Source organism: Typopeltis vanoorti, chromosome 3 (genome assembly GCF_054136105.1).
Source record: "Typopeltis vanoorti isolate ZY-2024b chromosome 3, IOZ_Tvanoo_1.0, whole genome shotgun sequence".
Classification (NCBI taxonomy): Eukaryota; Metazoa; Arthropoda; class Arachnida; order Uropygi; family Thelyphonidae; genus Typopeltis; species Typopeltis vanoorti.
The window spans coordinates 122,481,544-122,502,460 of NC_143551.1; the positions used below are offsets into that span (position 1 = coordinate 122,481,544).

Consider the following 20,917-nt stretch of genomic DNA (forward strand, 5'->3'; position numbering starts at 1 on the left):
GGCAGATGAAACAACTCTATATAACAATGCTTCCTACATTGTAGCAGTTTTAAAGAACAGATCCAAGTCTTTTTCAACATAATAATGCATCATATCATACTGTAAGTACTACTGAGGCTTTGAGAAATATGATAAATATCTCAGTGATCTCACAAAGTTTTGATCTCAAGCCAATTGAATACCTTTGGGATGAACATTCTAGTACTGAGATCAGACATACTAATGTGTATGTCCAAAAACATTGCACAGACTGGTGGTTATGCTGAAGGAAGTATGGTTTTCAAAATACTTAACTGATTACAACAAACCAGTGTAAATTGTTATCAAAGTCCAAAAGAGAACTTATACACCAATGAGATGTGTTCAATTTAGCCCCCCACCCTAATGAAATATAGTGCTATCCCAACAGTTATTTCAGCATAAATATATGTATCTGCACTACCTACATATAACATATATATGTATCTACACTGTAATGTACATACTGTTAGGCCATTCTTCGTTTTATAAAATTTAACATCTTTATTATCATCAGATAGAGATTTTGAAAATAAGTTATCCATATATCTAAATCTTCTGTAACTCTTTAGGTAGGAAATGATTGTTGTCCCATGCAAGTTTACCACCCTGCTTACTGAAGGGCTAACATTACTTGAAAAACAATCATGTTTGGTCTCTAAAATAGGATTCCTAAATTAGTACCAATGGTACTAAACATAGAAGTTTTTAACTTGTCTGTGAGTGGAATTAGCATAATAATAAAAGGAAATTCTGTTACTAATAAGATTCAGTTACTGAATGGGGAGAATGTCAACAATGCATTGGAATCTTTGAAAGAGTGTTTAAATGAGGAAGTATTTGAATGCGTGTTCCTAATGTTCGAAGAATAAATAGGTTGAGAGTGAAATGGATGTGCAACCTTATTAAGCAAGAGATCCACAAGAAGAAGTGGAGAGAATATCATGAGCATAAGAGTAAGAGGAGTTATAAAACTCAGGCCAGAAAATAACAAGTTTGTGCGGAAAGCTAAATCAGAATATGAAAAGAAACTGGCTATGCAAGTCAAAAGGCAACTCAAAAGAATTTTAGCATTATGCTGCAATCAAAAATATAACTTCATTGAATACAGATGGTATTCTAGTGTCAGAAGCTAATGAGATTGTTCAATTAATAAGTGCTGACTTTGCTAAGATATATCAACCAGTGTATGTAACATGGTGCACATTGCCACTGCTACATTGGATGAAGAGTTAGAGGTGCATGAAAATGAGGTAGAAGAGTTGTTGCATAACCTGGATAAGAATTTGTCCATAGAGAGAGAGAGAGAGAGAGATGGAATATCATCACATTTGCTAAAGGCATGTTCAGTAGAATTAGCTAGGCCTTTAACATGTTTGTATAACTTGAGTCTCAGCTCAGGAATGATACTACAAGAATTGAAGTAATATATGATAGTTCCATTGTACAAGGGTGGTACAAAAACTAATGTGTCTAACTAATGTGCGAGAGGATTGAATTCCAGGTGATTGGAGTAGAGTGCTCATTGCACCCATTCCAAAAAAAAAAAAAAAGGAAATAAAAACTGAATACAAGAATTACAGAGGAATTTCTCTACTGAGTGTTCTTGGTAAGATTTATGTAAGTATACTTGAGAAACAGCTACCAAAAATACTGGAAAGGAAGCTTGAGGAAGAACAAGCTGGATTCAGGAAAATCAAGGTTGTCAGGTTCAAATTTTATCTTTAAGATAAATAGTGGAGAAGTCAGAGGAATGTAACAAAGATCTGTATTTAAATTTTGTAGATCTGGAAAATGCATATGACAAGGCATCAAAAGAAATGCTACAGTTATAGGGCATAAATGGGACATTATCTCATACAATACTTAGTCTATATACTTATAACTCAAGATACCAAGTAGCTTGAGTTATAAGTTAGAACTGAAAGAGGTACAGGAAGATGGTTTGATGTTAAATCAGATCTGAGACAAGGGTATACATTATCTCAACTGCTATTCATCATCTATATGGATCACATTATGAGGAAAAGTGGTATTAAACCTGATACCAAAATTGGAGATGTTAATCTCGGCTCTCTACTTTAATGCAGATGTTATACTTCTAAACTAAATAATAATAAATAAATATAATAAAATAAACTAATTACTATTCCACAGGATTCCTCGACTAAATTGAATAACTACTGTGATAAATTTGGTGTGAAAATCAGCAATAAAAAAAGACAGCAATGAAATACAAACACTAAAAGCATCAACTGCATTCTGTACAGAGAATCCATAGAATAAAAAAAAAAACATTTCAGTTATTTTGGCACAATCTTTTAGTGAGAATGGCAAATTAAATATGGAAATAGCCAGCACAAGCATCAAAGCTGGTATGGTAGGAAGTCAACTGAATAAATAAATAAATTTCTACAGAATAAGAGAGAAACTAATCAAAACACTAAACTAGCTATATATAAGACAGTTCAAATCAATTTTAACTTAGGGATCCTAACACAGGGTTAGAATTAAAAACACTTGCTCAAAGATTGGAGACTACAGATGAGTTCTGAGAAAGATTAGGGGAATGAATAGATGGCATCAATGGTAGCATCTTATTAAAAATGAGAGATGTTAGGAAATATTTTAAGATTGTTGGCATCCAAGAAATGTGTGAGCAGGATTAATCTCAGGTGATATGGTCACTTAAACAAAATGGGAGAGCGAAAGGTTAGCAAAACAAGTGTTCTTTGCCAGAATAACAGGAAAAAGACCAAGATCTAGCGGGATTGATACAGTAAAAAGTACTTTAGAACAGTACTTCCCAAACTTCTGGATGTCAGGGCCCCCTTTGCAAAAATTAAAATATTTCACGCCCCCCCCCTCCAAAAAAATAGTAATAGAGAGATATATTATTATAATATTTATTGTATTTATATTCAATACAAAACATACACAGCAAATATTGCAAAAATCAAATGCATATATTACATTTTTTGCCTCTTACTGTTTGGTTCTGAAGACAATGCAGGCTGTTCTGGTAAAATATGAAATACTGTCCATTTTTTTGAGTCCGTTTCTGCTTCTTCTGATTGTTCACGGATTTTTTTTATTTTATTTTATTATTATTATTATTTTTTTTTTTTTTTATCAGCCACTTATCCATCTCAGGGTTAAATTTTTTAACGTAGAATAGATCAAATAATATCACCACTTACCGATACTGGCACACCACAGACTGATAACATGAAATTAGTGAATATTACCTGAATAAGGGAATCCCCAGACCAGGAACATTTTTCTCTTTTGTAACTTTTCTCCCTTTACGGTAATTAAGCCTAACGCGAAACAGACAGCAAAGACAGGTTATGAAAACGTGCATATGATTGGTGCGGTATTAACAAAAGATTGCACAACTGAAAGATAAAAGCATAGCTGACAACTGAGTTGAAATGCTAACTCTCTCCAACCAAATTCCATATGTGAAACTGCCATAACATTCATTATATATATATATATATATTATTTAGTTTTAACACTTTTACGAATTTTAACACGTTCGGTTGACTTTTATTGCTGCCTTGGGAAATACCGTGTTTGCCCAAGCAACATATGGTTGTGTTTCAGTCTATACAGCATAGTTTCTGTATGAGGGGACATGTGATTCATTAATTAGTGTGTTTTTATCCCAGTTGTCTCTAATTGCACTATCTGTTGAGAAATATATTACACAGACGCCTCATACCTTATTCACTGGCATAATAAAAGTACTTGTTTTTATTGCCTCTGCAGTATAGTGGCTGTTAGGGAAGGCGTGTTGTTTACCACTTCGAGCGAGTTACTATCTCCCCATATGAACTTATTTAAGCTTTTTTTCATGTGTGAAGTATATGTGAAACTTTTATTGGCAACAGAAAACTAGCTTGGATGACAGTGATAATATAAAACGAGTTTTGGTATGTATATAAAGTCAATACCAACAGTCCCTGATTAAGAACGCGTGATGAAAGAGACAGAAGATTTGGAGATTCCCTGGAGAGCATTCGAAGTAAATACAATTAATCACTGCTTTGAAATGAAATATATGAATAAGCAATATTTACTAATATTCATTAAGCACGAAATATGCAGGAAGCAAAGTTTGTAAACCAACACCAATGTGTGAATTTTTCCATTAAAATATAAAAAATAACAAATATAAAAGTTAAATCCGTTTCTTTTAAAATAAAAAAAATCTACTTAGTCTGAAAACATTTTAAATTTGTTTTCATTATTTCACCCCCCCCCCTCAACAAAACCTATGGCCCCCAAGGGGGGTCGCGGCCCACAGTTTGGGAAGCGCTGCTTTAGAAGACGGAAATATAAAACCTGATAACATTGGAGTCTTGAAAGATGACGAATTAATTTGAAGGAGAATTGTCGAAAGGAAGTTAGTAATGATGTACCTTTTTTATGTAATATTATCATAATATCCTGTACACCCCTCAGGAATTTGATGAAGTAGCAAAAAGGTGTATCACCTTATTAAAGTACTCTATCAGAGAAAGTTGTAGAAAAATTTTTCCCTTGGTTACAAAGAAAATTATACTTTCCAAGAAATTATATAAACAATGTTTACACATAAGTACCTTCATGACTACAAGCCTGAGACCTCAATAAAACAAAGCAGGTCTGGATAGTGACCCTTCCCCATAATGCACAGCAATATACACATCTTTAAGGAAGGAATACTGCAGTTATCTATAAATGTGACACTATTGTTGCTGAAACAGAAACCCTTCAATAGTTTAGTTAATTTGATGACCAAGCTGGTTGGTGTGTTCCCTTAAGCCATGCATTCAGAATAACTTTTTTTCATTTGCATATCTGATATGTATATATACACACACACCTGGAGGAGACCAGACTCCTACCAGACGCATCCCTTGGGTGGCGGATGAGGGAAACCCCAACAGGTTGCTCTGAATAAAGAGCAAGGGGCCATGGACCAAAGGATGCAGCAGAGGAATGGCAATCCAGATGCATTATTATGCCATTAAATCCTATGAATCAGAAATCTCCACTGTGTCAAGAGAACGTTACCATGTCTGAGGAAGCCAACGCAACTGTTCCTAGATCACAGGGAGCAGTCGAGAAGTACGTTATGTAGTCAGCCAATAGAGCTTCTCATCTCCTAACTTTAAATATAAGGACACTGCTAAAACCTGGGAAAACAAATCTGATGGAAAAAGAACTTGCTACGATTAAATGGGACATTGTGGGCCTGGTTGAAACCCACTGGACAGGAGAAGGAGTTATAAATCTGAATTCAGGAAAACTATTCTATTCGGGCAGAGAGAACAATATACATAGAGGAGTTGCCATCTTAGTGAATAACAGTCTACAAAATGCAGTCATGGCCACAGAATCCCACGGCCCAAGAATAATTGCTATTAGACTAAAAGGTAAAGAGAAAAATGTGCACTTTACAATTATTGAAATTTACCTGACCAGTCACATGAAGATGAAGAAATCGACACTTTTTTATGATAAGTTACAAGATTTAATAGATAAGATTAATAAGAAAGATATATTAATCATGATGGGAGACTTTAATGCCAAGATTGGGCAGTTCACCCCAGGCATGGAGGATGTGAAGGGCAGGTTTGGAGTTGACAATGGAAATGAAAGAGGAGAAAGAATACTAGAATTTTGCAAAGCAAATAATCTATTTATCTGCAATACTCTTTTTTTCCATAGACCTTCCCACAAATACACATGGACCTCACCAGATGGTACAACAAAGAACTGTAAAGAAATGTAACTGGAAATCATCAGTTCAAAATGTTAGAACTTTAAAAACTGCAGATTGACACTGACCATGAACTGCTTATGACAAAAATAAAACTAAAATTTAAGTACCGCAAGTCACGAGCTTTTATTAACAAAATGGACATGTCAAAACTGAAAGAGAAATTTATGCAAGACAACTATCAAACACTAATAGGAAATGAGATTAGACAATTAACCTATGATAATATAGAAAATACATGGAATCAAAGTAAAGAAAATTATTATAAATACTGCACGAAACATACTTGGCAAGTATGTTTCGTGTAGTATTTATTTTTTTCGTGCAGTACTTCTCCTCAGCAAGACCAAATCATGAATGGATAACCCCTGAAATTTTAAATACTTTAGAAGAAAAAAGAGTAGCAAAGCATATATTAAATATGAAAAATACAGAAGAAAATAAACAATATTACAAGAACCTTAAAATCAAAATTGATAAAATGTGCATATCTGCCAGAAATGACTGGTTGGAGGAAAAAGCAAAACTGTGTGAAGAAGCTAATAAAAGAAATTATAATAAAATTGTATATAAAATTATAAAAGAATTAACTAAGATATATAAAGATAAACCACTAACAATGAAAGATAAAAACAATCTAGAAACTGGATCAATACAAAATATTAAAATAATCTGGATGGACTACTATCAAACATTATTTCAGAAAGAACATGAGGAGGAAAGTATATCATCTCTTTTGTTATATGCAATGAATCAAATGAAACTCTTGAAAGCTATGGGCAAAGATGAAATATCTATAGAACTATGGAAATATAGTGACAAGGAAGCCATTAACTTCTTAATGAAATTATTTAACCAAATTCTTTATACTGGAGTAATTCCAACTGACTGGAAAACAGGAGTTATTATACCAATTCATAAAAAAGGAGACAAAAGAATCCATAACACTCTTAAGTCATACTTATAAACTATTTATCTGAATTATTCAAAACGGAACACAGGTGCTTACAGAAAAAATCATAGAAGAAAATTAAGCAGGATTCAGGCCACACAGATCCACTATAGACCACACCTTCACCATTAATAATATAGCAGAAAAATTAAAAATACAAAGAGCCAACAAGTTTCACTAGCCACTGTCTAGCATTTTCAAGGCTGTACTGGTGTGAAAACAAATGCATCAAGTTACATGAAAACATACACTTTAGTAACTGCTAGGCCGTTACATTTGATAATTCATGTTTGATGGCATGCATGCGTTCGAATGCTTCAGTTAGAATCCGGTACATGACCATGTGTTGTGTCGTTTTTCACATATTGTAGTTCTGTAAAGCTGAGAGAATCGATGAGATATTTCCATATGTCTTTAAGAATAGCACCTTGATTTCTATATAAATTATTGCCTGTGCGTAACACAACTGCTGCTTCTTTGAAAGTTGTGTCTGTAGTCATTCTTGATGTAAGGCATAGAACTGCTTTTCCAAAACAGTTCTATGCCAACAAGTTCAAAACTTGTTGGCTTTTTGTATTTTTAATCATTAAATCTTATGGTCTTTTCACAATAAAAGTTCTTAGTTTTAATAGCAGAAAAATATTGGGAATACAACCTGCCCATATACTATTGTTTTATAGATTTCAAGCAAGCCTTTGATTCAGTTAATAGAAATAAATTGATAATCATTTTAAAAAGTGTAAGAATGGATTCTGATATTTTAACATTTATTACAAATTATTATGGAATACTAAAGCTTGTGTTAAAACAAACAACATTAAAACCAAGGATTTCAGAGTTGAGAAAGATGTAATGCAGGGTTGCTCTCTTTCACCTCAACTCTTTATCATCTTCCTAGAAGTCTGTAAAACCATAGCCGATGAACCAGGTCTAAAAATCAATGGCACCAACATTAATCACATCAAATATGCTGATGATATCATTACCTAGCAGACTCTAAATCACAGTTAGAAAAAAACTATTAATATTTTAAATGACTCCTATAAAACCTATGGTATGAAAATAAATCTTCATAAAACAAAAATAATGAAGATAGAGAAGAAGAAAATATTTTTATAAATCTCAAAAATCATCTGTTGGAACAAGTTAATAAATATGTCTATCTTGGCAGTCTCATTTCTAGTAACCTCAACAACATGGAAACAGTAAAACACAGACTAAACCTTGGTTGGACCAGCATGAATAAACTAGATAAAATATGGAAAAATAAAAAAATCCCAACAAGTCTAAAAACTAAAATTATATAAAACAATTATCGTCCCCACAGCTATCTATGCTTCAGAAACCTGGAGATTAACTCAACAATCAATCAAGAAACTTCAAGCATTTGAAATGAAATGCCTCAGAAAAATCAATAACACCCACTGGACCAATGATCAAGTCAGAATAGATTTACACTTCCCAGATGATATAATAGATACAATCATTAAAGAATCAGCTAAGATGGTTTGGATACATGCAGAGAATGGCCCCTCATAGATTGCCATATTTAGCTCTGAATGGATGTATAGGAGGTAGAAGACCTAGAGGCAGACCAAAAGTACTTGGATAAAGTTGCTGAAAGAACATTCTCATCTGCCCAGCTATAGAGTCATGACTGAGATGGCCAAAGATCGCGAAAAGTGGAGAACCTTTCTTCTTAGTGGACTCAATCTGTTACTAAGAGAATGAGATAATGATGATGATTTGCATTATGAAATACTAAGGCAACTGATGTGAAGTCAACAACAGCCTCTATATATGATTAATCAAGCCATGAAGGTACTTCGCATGCAAATTTTGCTTACTTTAACTTTCTTACATTAACTCTCCTCCTCCTGCTTTTGTGCTCATAACTGCTAGACTTTTACTCTGCTTATGTGTCATATTCATCCTTTATTTCTTTGATAAATATCCAATTTGTACACATTTTGAAAACTCACACAACCCTTCATCAATACAAGTCATTCAAAAACCTATAAGGCATCTTTTAAGTCCCACAAAAAAACAAACTTTTGAATTCATGAGCATTTAACTTTTTCTGAGCATGCTATTAAGTAAACTAAAAATACAAATAATAACAAAAACAGCAATCTATTAAAGAGAATGACTTTCAGCAAAGAAAAATATGACAACATTTAAAAACAAAAATGCTGCTTTCAGAGAATCTAAAATGCTAGACTTCCTTCTGCAATTTTATCTACACAAACTATGTCACCAAGATGCTAATTAAATTCTGTTAATTATTTTATTCAGTACTATACTTATTCAGAATTAGCAAAATTATGATTAAGCATATACATAGATCAGTTATTGCAGTCCTTATGTTAACTGATCTTATTGTATATGTTTAATCATAATTTTACCAATTCTGAATGAGAACAGTACCAAATTAAATATTGCATACATATTATTGTATATATTATCTATTCCTATTACTAGTTAGTGCAATGATTCGAGGAAATCATTATGGTAAATGGAACTCTTTTCTTCATCTTTCCCACATATTAGGTTCAATGGCCTATTATGGCCGAGCAACTTGGCTTGTTAGAAACTGAATTAATGCGATGATAGATACAATAAGATGGTTAATACCCTCAGCATAATCTGTGATGCCTGCCAATTGTACATATTCTCTGGTTGATTTGTCTTGTCTTAAAAAAAAACTCAAGTTTCAAGAATAAAAACCATTCCACCTTCATACGAGACCAAATAACTCCTATTCAGTTGAAAAGGACATTCTTCACTTCCTAGGGAAGATCTGAACCCTGATATTTCCAAGCAAAGGGCATCGTTGTTATTAAGTTATAGGATATAAGGATTGCAATCCAGAAGAGTATTTAATTTTTGAAATATTAAACTCAAGGACTATATAAGATTGTCCACAGCAGGCTTTTACAGACAGTCAATGCCCATGGTGGGATCTGAACCCATAACTTGTCAGTTGGAGAACAAGTATCTAATCAGCCAACAATTACTTTAACTATTAGTTCAATTAATTTAACTTAAATTATAACCCTTCCAGATAATGATATTGATTCTATATGTGATGTGTTTGCTACCTGTTTTATCTGCTCTGAGTATAGTATTTAATGAAATACTGTATACATTATCTGTTCCTATTTACTAGTTGGTGTAAGGATTCCAGAAAATCATTATGTTAATGGAGTATTTTTATTCATCTTTCCCTTACCACATTACAGGGTGTTCGGGATAAATTTGACATATTTATAATTAATTATATTTTTCCGTAAGTTACATGTATTAACACACACTTCTCTTCATTTAAAAGTTTGGATCCTTCTTCATTCATATACAAGATGTCAGAAAGGATGGATAGCTGGAACCCACCTGAATCATGGAAGAGAATAACTTGTATCATGATGATTCGTGCCCGCCATCAAAATAAGGATATTACGACTGCTGCCCAATGCTCCCTGAATACAGTAAAAACAATCAGGCATGAACTAGAGACTTGCAATGGTGACTACGAGGATGTAGCAAGAAGAAAGATCCCTAGCAGACGATCTGATTGCGTTCGTACAGCAGAATTCCTCGCAAATCTGCAGGAACAGGTGTTGAAGAACCCTGGCATTGGAATTCGGGCTTTGTTCGTGGAGTTGCTAACTGTAGTCAAGCCCTGGATAACAAGGGTAGCCAATGGTAGGCCGTATGTATGGCAGCAGGATTCGGCCCCTTGCCACACCTCTGGGAAAAGTCAAAAATGGTTGTCTGAAAATTTCTACGACTTCACCAGTCCAAATGTTTGGCCTCCAAACTCCCCAGACCTTAACCCCATGGATTATTTTGTATGGGGCGCAGTTGAAAAAGACACCAATCGCACTTCCAGTAATACAAAAGCCCAGTTAATGGATAAAATTAAAACAGTTTTTGCGGCCCTTCCCAGGGAGACTGTAGCATCAGCTTGTTCGAGGTTCCGAAGCAGAATTGAAGCTGTGATCGATGCTAATGGTGGTTATTTTGAGTAAATCTTGTTGATAGTATTGTAATTAACTCTGCCTGTAATGTTTTTTTGTCAATTCATTAAATTTAATAGATACAAAGAAGATTTTCTTTTTCCTTACGAAACTGTCAAATTTATCCCGAACACCCTGTATATATTCTTGTGATGTGTTTGCTATTTGTTTTGTCTGCTCTGCAGGTAGGAAAAGGGGACAGTTTCTGGGAAGAATAACCTCACCTCCATCAGAACAGAGTTCATATTGAGATAAAGCCAATGTTCCTTGCATTCTACATAAAATTCAAAAACTTGCATCCGTCTAACCAGAGTGTTGCTACTGGCTATGGGGATTCTAAAAGTACTAATCTGGTTATAATATTAATACTGCCTCCAGCAAATATATAAAATAATGTAATTAATAATAATGTGTTTAAAAAAAAAAACTATTTCTATGACTTTAATCATATATAACTCATACAATTTTGATAATAATTAGATTATTGAATTGCTAAATTTATTTTGATACCCTTAAAAAAAAAGAAAAAAGAAAAGCAGCAATCTAAAGTTAATAAATATCTAAGCTAAAGAAATAGGCAAGGTGTCTAGACCTTACAAAATAAGTTAAGTATAATCTGCTCAGTCAATTACAGTACGAAGAAAATACAATTTTGAAAATTTAATGAATATGTAAAAAATCATTTCACTTACCACAAAATATTATTTACATAAACATAAATACAATACGAGAAACAATCAAAAGGAAGTAATGGTATAGTCACAACAGGTATGAAATTTCTGCTCATATTTTAAAAAGAAAAATATTTACTTCTCAAGCAACTGTGTGCTCTGTTAAAGCAATTGAAACTACTGAGTGTATCATCATAAACATTAAGACCTGAATCAGCCTCTATTCTGATCCCCTGTCATGACTGAATTAATGCAATTTTAACATGCTTTAACCATTAAGCAAAACCATCATGAATATTTCTTACCTTATACACATTTGAAAAGAAGCCTGATCCAATCTGTTCACAACAAAAATCATCCAGACGATGAAGAGCAGACACAGCATGACGCAATGCTTGGCATGACTGAACAGGTGCTCTACAGACACCTGGACATCTGAATACCTTTGTGGCAGATGCAAGATTATCTGAATTTTCACCATATAATCCTTCGCTCTGACCATTTGTTTTATTTGGACACTGCTCCTTAAGGCATGTAAACCTTTGCTGTTCACCATCAAATGACATATTCTGTCCTAGAATATTAAGTGGAACACTTTACCAATATACGGTCCATGAGAATCTTTTTCTCACCTGTGAATAAAAATAAGAAAAAGGATATTTTAAAATTACACTTTTTATATTATTCTATTTCCTATATAACCAACTAAAGAAGTGCAGCAACAATTAACCATGCTACCAGCCAAGACGTCTATAGACGTCAAGGTTATCACGGATGCGAAATGCATATTAAAATTGTAATACCATTGATATTACATTGAAATATACGATGGATACGTATTTGATCCATAATGGCCGGTAAGGTGGTTAATCCCTTTCCACTAGAACAGTGTTGATAAATCTAGATCTACATGCATGTCAAAAGTAGTACACTGTAATGTAAATAAACTCAAGTTTGTTTCTATAATAAACATTTATTTGGAAGAGGAAACAGCATGCCAAATATAGTGTATTATCCACTCTCCAACCAACATGTCATGGGTTCGAATCCCATCATGGGCACGTATGTTTGTCACAAAGATAAAAAACGCCTATGTGAGAAGGACAAAGTTCATCACCTGGTGGAAGACTACACCCCTACTTAATGGAAGCCTCAGTGACTTCAACAAAAAGTTCAAATGTTTGGTCTTTAAAGCAGGATTTCTGGATCACTGAAAAAAAATTAAAAAATAAATAAACATAAAAAAGCCATAGCCCACCCATAAGAGTAAAGGCTTAAAATCTGATTATAATAACTACACTGGAGCGATTTTATTTCACATGGCAGAGAGGGAGAATGAATTCAAAGTGACTCGCACAAAATTGTTCTTGATACACTCACATTTTTTTTTTATTTATTGTAATTAAATTAAGCTTGCATGCTGGAAAATGTTACTAAATATTCATTCAAAAAAAGAGGAAAGATCCATGTTTTAAAGTTCTAATTTTTCTATTAAAACAACGACTAAAAAAAAAAAAAATTACCAACAGAATTAAACTGCAATAACAAAGAAATCCATACATGAATATATGTACACACACACACACACACACATATGAGAAAGAGAAGAGGGGGGTAATACTACTTACTATCAAATCAGGTCAAAACTTATAAGTTTACAATTCTTCTGAAATGGATGTCACTGGAATCAAATGATCTGACTCCTACGAATCATATCCCAGGAATGGTGCTTAAAAGTACTGTAAAAGTTGGTTAATGATAGAATTCAGGAATGAATATACAAGGGGCTAATGATACCATATGCAAAAGGCAGCATATCAATGTGAAGGGTGCTTCATGCTTTAGAAATTTACTTTATTTTACAGTAATGTGACAATCAATTTGAATGAAGGAAATGTTACACAATGATATTTTTCAGCTTATCAACGGCACATGACAGAATACCACATGGAACTATTATATAAACTGGAATAAACAGGAATGAATATGAAGCTAAAAATATGGTTGATGGACAGACATGAAAGAGCAGTATATTGCAGAATATAATCCAAGAGAAGTTAGTGATCAGTGATATGTCAGAGCTATTATTAATTAATCTGTACATTAATGATATGGTGAATGACTTGAACCAGAATATCAGTTGTTTGCTGATACAATGATGCAAAACTGGGGAAGCTAAATTCTTCAATGTTATTTGAATAGGCTGACACTGCGTCAGCATGGACAAGGTGAAATTGCACTCATCGATTTAGCTGAATATAATTGGCATTCTTCTCTGAGATCAAACCTAGAGATCCCATCAAATCACAAGTAAACAAATTAAATTTACTGAAGGAGCTGACAATAAAAATGTTAGATTTTTCATTCTAGAACACCTAAGACTATACTGGACTGCCAAATACATAAAATAGGCATTCCTTGCAGCCAGTGGTGGTTGATTGTATCAGTTGTTCTACATATAAACTTTAAAACTTTTTATCTAACCTACTTTTCAGCAGAATGGGAATCACCTTCCTGCGTAAAGAATACTCCAGATTTCATTTCTAAAGTGAAAGATCTCCACGTTCACTGCTCTGATATCATGGTGTACTTTGACATTGTTTCTCACTATACCAATGTCCCATTAGATATAACTATTCAATTGCTCTCTGAGCCTCCATAGCTCAGTCAGTATAGACAAAGCCCTTTGGTTGGAAAGACCTCAGTTCGATTCCAGTCAGTGATGCAAGGAACCTTTATCTGGTCTCTTTCGATAAAAGGTGAGTTAGCCGTTCTCATACAGAGGTAGGGGTTTTTTCACCTGGAAACTCAGGGTTTTTTTTGTACCCCAAGAACAGGCAAACTGGCCCTGTGCACACACACACACATTACAGTCAGGAATACTTAATGTTCCCTCCAGCCATAGGTCTGATTCGTCAGCTATGCCTGTCCAAGCTCGGATAAAAATGGGGGGGGGGGGAACTAAGATGGTGGCGTATCTCCCCGTAAAAGGGACTTACGGCCACATCATCATGCAAAATAAATAAAAACTGCTCTCCAAGGACTTTTCAGGTGACATCCTTAAATTGACTTTGCTGGAATAGTATACACTTTGGATACTATTCCTGGCAAGGTAATCCTATACAAGCATGGTAATCCTATACAAGCAAGGTAGAGCTCATGGTGCCATGAGCTCTACCTTGTCACCACTTTTATCAAATTATTTCAAGAAACACTTAGAACAACTCTTCACCACTATCACTCCTTGTGCTTCCATTTGGTTTCATTACATTGATAATGTGTTTGCTATTTGGCCATACACAAATAGAGAATTAGTCAGGCAAAATCAACAGATAATCTTTTCCCTAGAAAAAGGTTAAGAAATAATGGAGTCTTTAATTTCTTGGATTCATTGGTAGAGAAAGAAAAAGAAGCCTCTCTCTCTCTCAGCTTTTCCCATTTATAAAAACTAACATTCAGCAGAAGATAAAATCATCAGGACTGTATTCACCACCATTCACAAAGCCAGAATTGTCAAGGCTCTTGCCCTTAGGGTATATCATTCTAAATGGATTTTTTTCCATTCAAATTACAACGCATCTTGGACAATTATTCTCTTACTAATAGTCTCCATTTGACACCAAGAGAGTTTCCATTCCTTACATAAAAAATGCATTTCTGAATGCCTCTCAAAAGTTTTTTTATTTTTTTAAATTATAGGGAATTAAAAAAATAATAATAATAAATAAAAAAGTTTGAATTCCAGACAATACTTAAGCCAATAAACAAGATTTCCTCGATCCTGCCTTCTACAAAACTTCAGCTGGCTCAACTGAATATGTGTACCAGATTCCCTGTAATATGTACCTGCAATGCTCACACAGGTTTTTTTTTTATATATTTTATTTATTTGTATCTATGTAGTTATTATTATAGAGGGATTTCCATGGAGAAGGCTCACACCAATCTTTATACACATACATTACTTATCAATTAAAGACACCAGGAAATTATATTCTTGGTTTAATCCTTTATCCAAGTGTAAGCAAACGAAGTTTGCATGTGAAGTATATTCATGACTGGGCTACTTGTATATAGAGGTTAACAACTTCACATTAATTGCCTTAGTATCCCATAATGCAAAAACACATGCCCTTTTGGATATGTATAATACTATGCATTATGGGAAGGGCTACTACCAAGACCAGTTTCAACCTTTGAGGTATGTTAAAGTGAGGAAATACCTCTCCAAAAACTCTGAGTGATCCTGAAGATCACTCTAAAATGAGTAATGCAGAAGTCATAATTTTCCATATACATGTAGTGAAAAGTGTATCACCTTATTAAAATACTCTGGATCAGAGATAGATGTTGGAAGCTTTTTCACTATTAGACTATAAATTAAAGATGCCAGGATATTATATTCTCGGTTTAATCCTTTATCCAAATGTAAGCAAATGAAGATTGTGTGTAAAGTATCTTCACAACTGGGCCACTTGTATATAGAGGCTAATGACTTCACATCAATTGCCTTAGTTTCCCCATAATGTCAAGCACATGCTTTTAGATGTGTATAATGCTATGCATTATGAGAAGAGCCACTGCCTAGACTGGTTCTGACTTTCTATTGAGGTCTCTTGTGTGTGAGTGAGTGAGAGAGATTATCAACCTTGGTATCTCTTCTGGGTTTGGCTCCTACTGATGAAACCTAAATAAAGGTTTGAAATAATGCCATGCATTATGGCTCTTCCTATGATGCTATGGGCCCATAATGCAAATCATTATGGGCCTTCCCATAGCATTATGCAAAATAATAATAAAAATACCAAGCATCTTGGATGGAGTTAATTTCATATTATCTTGGATATGCTTCCTGGAGAAAGACACCACTGACAATCCATATTTCTTCAAATGAAAAGTCAATACCAATAAAAGCAAAACTTAACTGAATTGAAAGCCAGATGGATCTGCAAAATTCAAAACAATTAATACACTTATACTAGGAATTGCCATAGCTTCCACCAAAACATCAAGATCCTGTTACAAAAGCATAAGCCAGTGTCCTTTTGCCTGTAAGAACCCTAAGTTACATACTATATTTCACTTATCACTGCAGTAAGCAATGTGATTCTAGCAGTATCGGCAATGCTTGGTGCATTGATGTTAAGAGATAGTGGTAATGTAATAAAGGGTGGGTTTACTCCTGTCAGAACTGCACCATTGTAAATGGGGGAGGGGGTTAATTTATTTATCTTATATTTCTTTACATATATCTTCATTTTCTCTTCATGGATCTGGTTATGATATATACTTTATTATTCTCTTTATCCTATTTATTTTTCTTTATGTCTCTATCTCTGTATATACAACTTTTGTTATATACTTCTAACTATTCTTCCTTATCTCTCCTTGGTATATCTTTAATATCTCCTTATGCTAAACTGCCTTCTGCACTTGCCATCTTATTCTTCGAACACCAGAAAATTTATTTGTTTAAAAGCTGCACCACTGATGTTCGTTTTCTATTTTACAAGAAGTGTAACATGCGTCCAGTAGTTTTCTATTTACCCTCGGAATATCTCCAATTTAATTAGTATCTGCAGTCGTGGTCTACTATCTATCCTATACTATCCTTTCTCCTGGGTTCCCGCTAATAGGCTCTAATATTTTTTTGGAACAGTGCATCAAATAATTAAGAATCAGGAGACACTTATTTAATATTTAAACAACAAAATTTAATTCACATAAGACAAATTTACACTGCATTTGCAGTAACAGAAAAAAAAACATCTCAATTCAAATCTGCATAAATAAATTAGTTAAGTTCCTGCATTTTACTCACACAAATCATATCACATATTTAACTAATTTTCTTAATATAACATAAAATCATTTATACTGAGCAATGGTGCTTATCACTTAATTGTTAACTCTTATTCATCGAACACATAGACAATATCTTTTACACACTATTGCTCCTTCCTTTCTATACTGGGAATATTCTATAGGCAAATTTCTTCCAATTGGCAAACAGTTACACTCTGACTTATTGCACATATAAATTCTGACAATTATTTACTTTCTAATCTTGAACTGTTAATTATGCCTATTTAGGTCAGCCTCCACTTTACAGTCCACTAATAAAAGTTCTCCTAAAAACTCAAGGAAAAATTGGAAAAACAGATACACTCACTTTGGTGGCAACTACTCTCTATGGATTCACACTGGAGTTCTGTTCCGTGTCAGGTTTTCTTTTCCTCTTTACACCGGCGATAGATTTACTGACGCTTTGTGGGACGCTGTACTTGCCGCACTTCAGACGAAGATTATCTTCGTCTGAAGTGCAACACGCATGCAAGCTTGTGGAATGCTTGCATGCGTGTTGGACTAACAGAGCAATTTCTTCCCTCTGGTTAACAACTTCCGGCGAAGGCTCATCAATTCATCATCAAATATCCGTTTTGCCTGGCGGATCGGCTCCCATCATCTTTCTTTTAGATCACTGGCATGATTCTTGAAGTCGCATTCCCAATCTCTGACAGATAACTGCAGACGACTTCTTGATGACTGCTCGACGACCTCTGGATCACTGGTGAAAATTTCTGGAACCGATGTTGCGATCTTTTCGCCAACACCTTTTATTCGATAGGTGACCCCCGAACATTTCAGTGAAATCCCTTGATCCTTTTCTCAGACTGACCCTTCCTTTGTTTTTCTCCAACACTCCCTAAATCCTATTTGTTCTGGCAGCGGACATTCGTTTTGAAGCTTTTGTTGGTCCACCTAGCACTGACCTTGAGCGTTTCCATGTAGAACACACACACACACAAAATTTGACGTCTTTACAAAGAGTTAAAAATATACTGTTTGCTAGTAGCAAGGTATTGCCTTAATACTACACCTTCTAGAATATTCCCTTACTTGGCAGAGAGCATATACAATTCCCATTGGGATTATTTACATTTAAACAAACATGTATGCACAAGTTACAATTCTTACTGGGCTTGACCTTGGTAAAATTTATGTAAAAATATTTAGACTTTTTGGAGCTACATAAATATTTTTACAGTAGGCCTTGGAATGCATTTTTAAATATTTCCAAGGCTTCAACTGCAGTGTGCTCTTAAGAAAGTAGTGGTCAGATCCTATCTCTGCACCTCTGTATATCCTAGTATTCTGCACAGAACTTGCCCATTTGCTATTAGCTAGAACATAATCAGTTATGTTCTTGTGAATACCATGTGAGACCCAAGTGTACTTGTAGATCTTTATGCTTGAAATAGGTGTTGGTTATTCTCACTCCATTAAGCTAACATACCACAGGAGTGTCTCTCACCATTATCAATACAATTGCCAATTCCAAAGTAAAGGCCATCACAACTGAGCAAACAAACAGGATGAGTTGTTCAGATGTTATGATACAGCCAGCCTATAATGAGCACCATCTCTGGTATTTTATGATCTACTCCTCTCACATGGTTACTTGTTCTTTCCCCACATCACCCCCCCCCCAATGCTTCAAAAGAGAAGAAGCTATCATCAAAAGAAATAAAGATGAATCAGACAGATGTATCCTCCTATTCATCAAGATATCTCTTCACCTCTAGCATTCTACCATGCCTCCAAATCTTCCATATGGCTTGAAATTACAGATGAGACTCTGGAATGAACTACAAACACATACCTGATCACAGATCCAACTATCAAACCAACAGGATTCAATCTACCTTGACATCTTTGGAGTCAGCTAAACAGATTTAGGACTGAATAAGGTCGCTATGCTCACTTATTACATCTGTGGGGAATTTCAATTAATTCCCCACAGATGTAATAAGTGTGTGTGTGGGGGGGGGGGTACTGTGCAGACTATGCATTATATTACTGTTTACTGCCCCATACAACCTCAGGAATTTGCATTTACTCCCAGACAGTGTCATCAACTGGTTACCAGAACTTTCAGTCTGTACAAGTTTATAGTTTTGCTCAATGAGTTCTTTTATCTCCCTGATATGCTAACTAAATAAATGGAAGACAGATTTGTGAACTTCGGGCAAACCATATAATCATGGAGCATGTGCACGGAAGGTCTTCAGTTTTTTTTTTCTTTAATTCTTCATCCCAACCAGAAACATTATCAGTGGGAAAATTATGCCTATTGATCTGGTTACTAGTAGGATCAGAAGAGAGAGAGAGAGAGAGACCAATAAGTAAAATAGTCTTGAAACAATAACAAAATTATTCTACAATATTTTCTTTTATCTTGAGCAACAACAGTGTTCCCTTTATCTGCACTGTTAATAAACCAGTTATTATTTTTCTAGGACTTAACAGTTTTAAATTCGGAAAACAAAATATTAAGAGGAGGTGATTTAGCACTGAAAAGAACTTTTGTACTCTCAAATTGAATCCTGTTAACTGTTTTAGAAGAAACCGAACAAAGGTCGCTATCTATGCAATGAAAGAAATCCATTAATGGCAAATTCTGAAAGAAATAGCAAAATCATACCCTTTTGATAATGCAAGCTCATCTTATGCTAGTTGTCATTAGACCAGTTTATTCACATCATAGATAATATTGAACACTGGTTCTAAAGTGGCTTATGAGTGAATAAAACCATTTTTTATTAAATTATCATGATCTGAATTAAAAACATAATGGAATGAATCTGATGAAATGCAGATAATTCATTATCTAGATCCAATTTTCAGTTTAGCAGAAGAAATCTTACACAGGTTGTTATACAAAATCCATGCAGAATCACACCTTCATCCTAGTAAAAAAATAAGCTTTTTTTTTCTTCTATGTTGAGCCCATACACGAGAGGTTGGTTGAGCAACCTATTTATTTGTTTCATGTGCGAACTACAGAAAATGTAAGAGCATACACATAAATGATTAAAAGCATACACCAAAAGACAAAAATGTCACTTGCATAAAATATTATGAAAAAACATAAAATGTCAAATTTCACTCATCCAGTGACTAATATACTTTAAAGCTACATTACACTGAATTAAATCATCTCAGATACATATATTATTGATGTCTATTAAGTAGCATTGCAGAAGATGATCCATGGTTTGTGTTTCACCACATGAACAGCTGTCATTGTCTGTGTAGCCCCACCTGGGATGGAGTCTATTCAAAGTTCATCTGGAATGAAGTCTATTCAAAGTCTTTCATCTTTGCCAGTCTAGATGTAAGCTGGAAGGAAGAGATTCATTTAAGTTCAGAGCCTCGAGATTGTTCTTGCCACATTCTTGACCTTGTAGCTTTTATGGAATCAACCAAGAATTCCACTGGGTGAATAAAACTTTTCCTTGATCTTAGCCTCCTATGTACTGCAACATGTCCATACAAAGGATGCCATTCATCATTTAGTTGTTGTTTCCAATCATATCTAATCTGTGTAGTCCTTCTAATGTGAGAAGGTGCAATACCAGACAGTGAGTATAGATGGCCAATTTTGGTAGGCTTATGACAGCCAGTAATGTGCCAACATATTTCA

The 20,917-nt window shown here is 34.3% G+C and overlaps 1 protein-coding gene across 3 annotated transcripts in view; it reads right to left on the bottom strand.

Moving 5' to 3' along the window:
* cdi (serine/threonine kinase) overlaps positions 1-20,917 on the bottom strand; it is a 276,437-nt gene that overhangs the window by 228,183 nt on the left and 27,337 nt on the right. For all 3 annotated transcript variants that reach the window (XM_090415955.1, XM_090415954.1, XM_090415953.1), the window contains exon 2: positions 11,736-12,062. In XM_090415955.1, coding sequence (XP_090272081.1) covers positions 11,736-11,996 — 261 coding nt within the window. In that variant the 5' untranslated portion in view covers positions 11,997-12,062. The remainder of the gene's footprint in view (positions 1-11,735; positions 12,063-20,917) is intronic.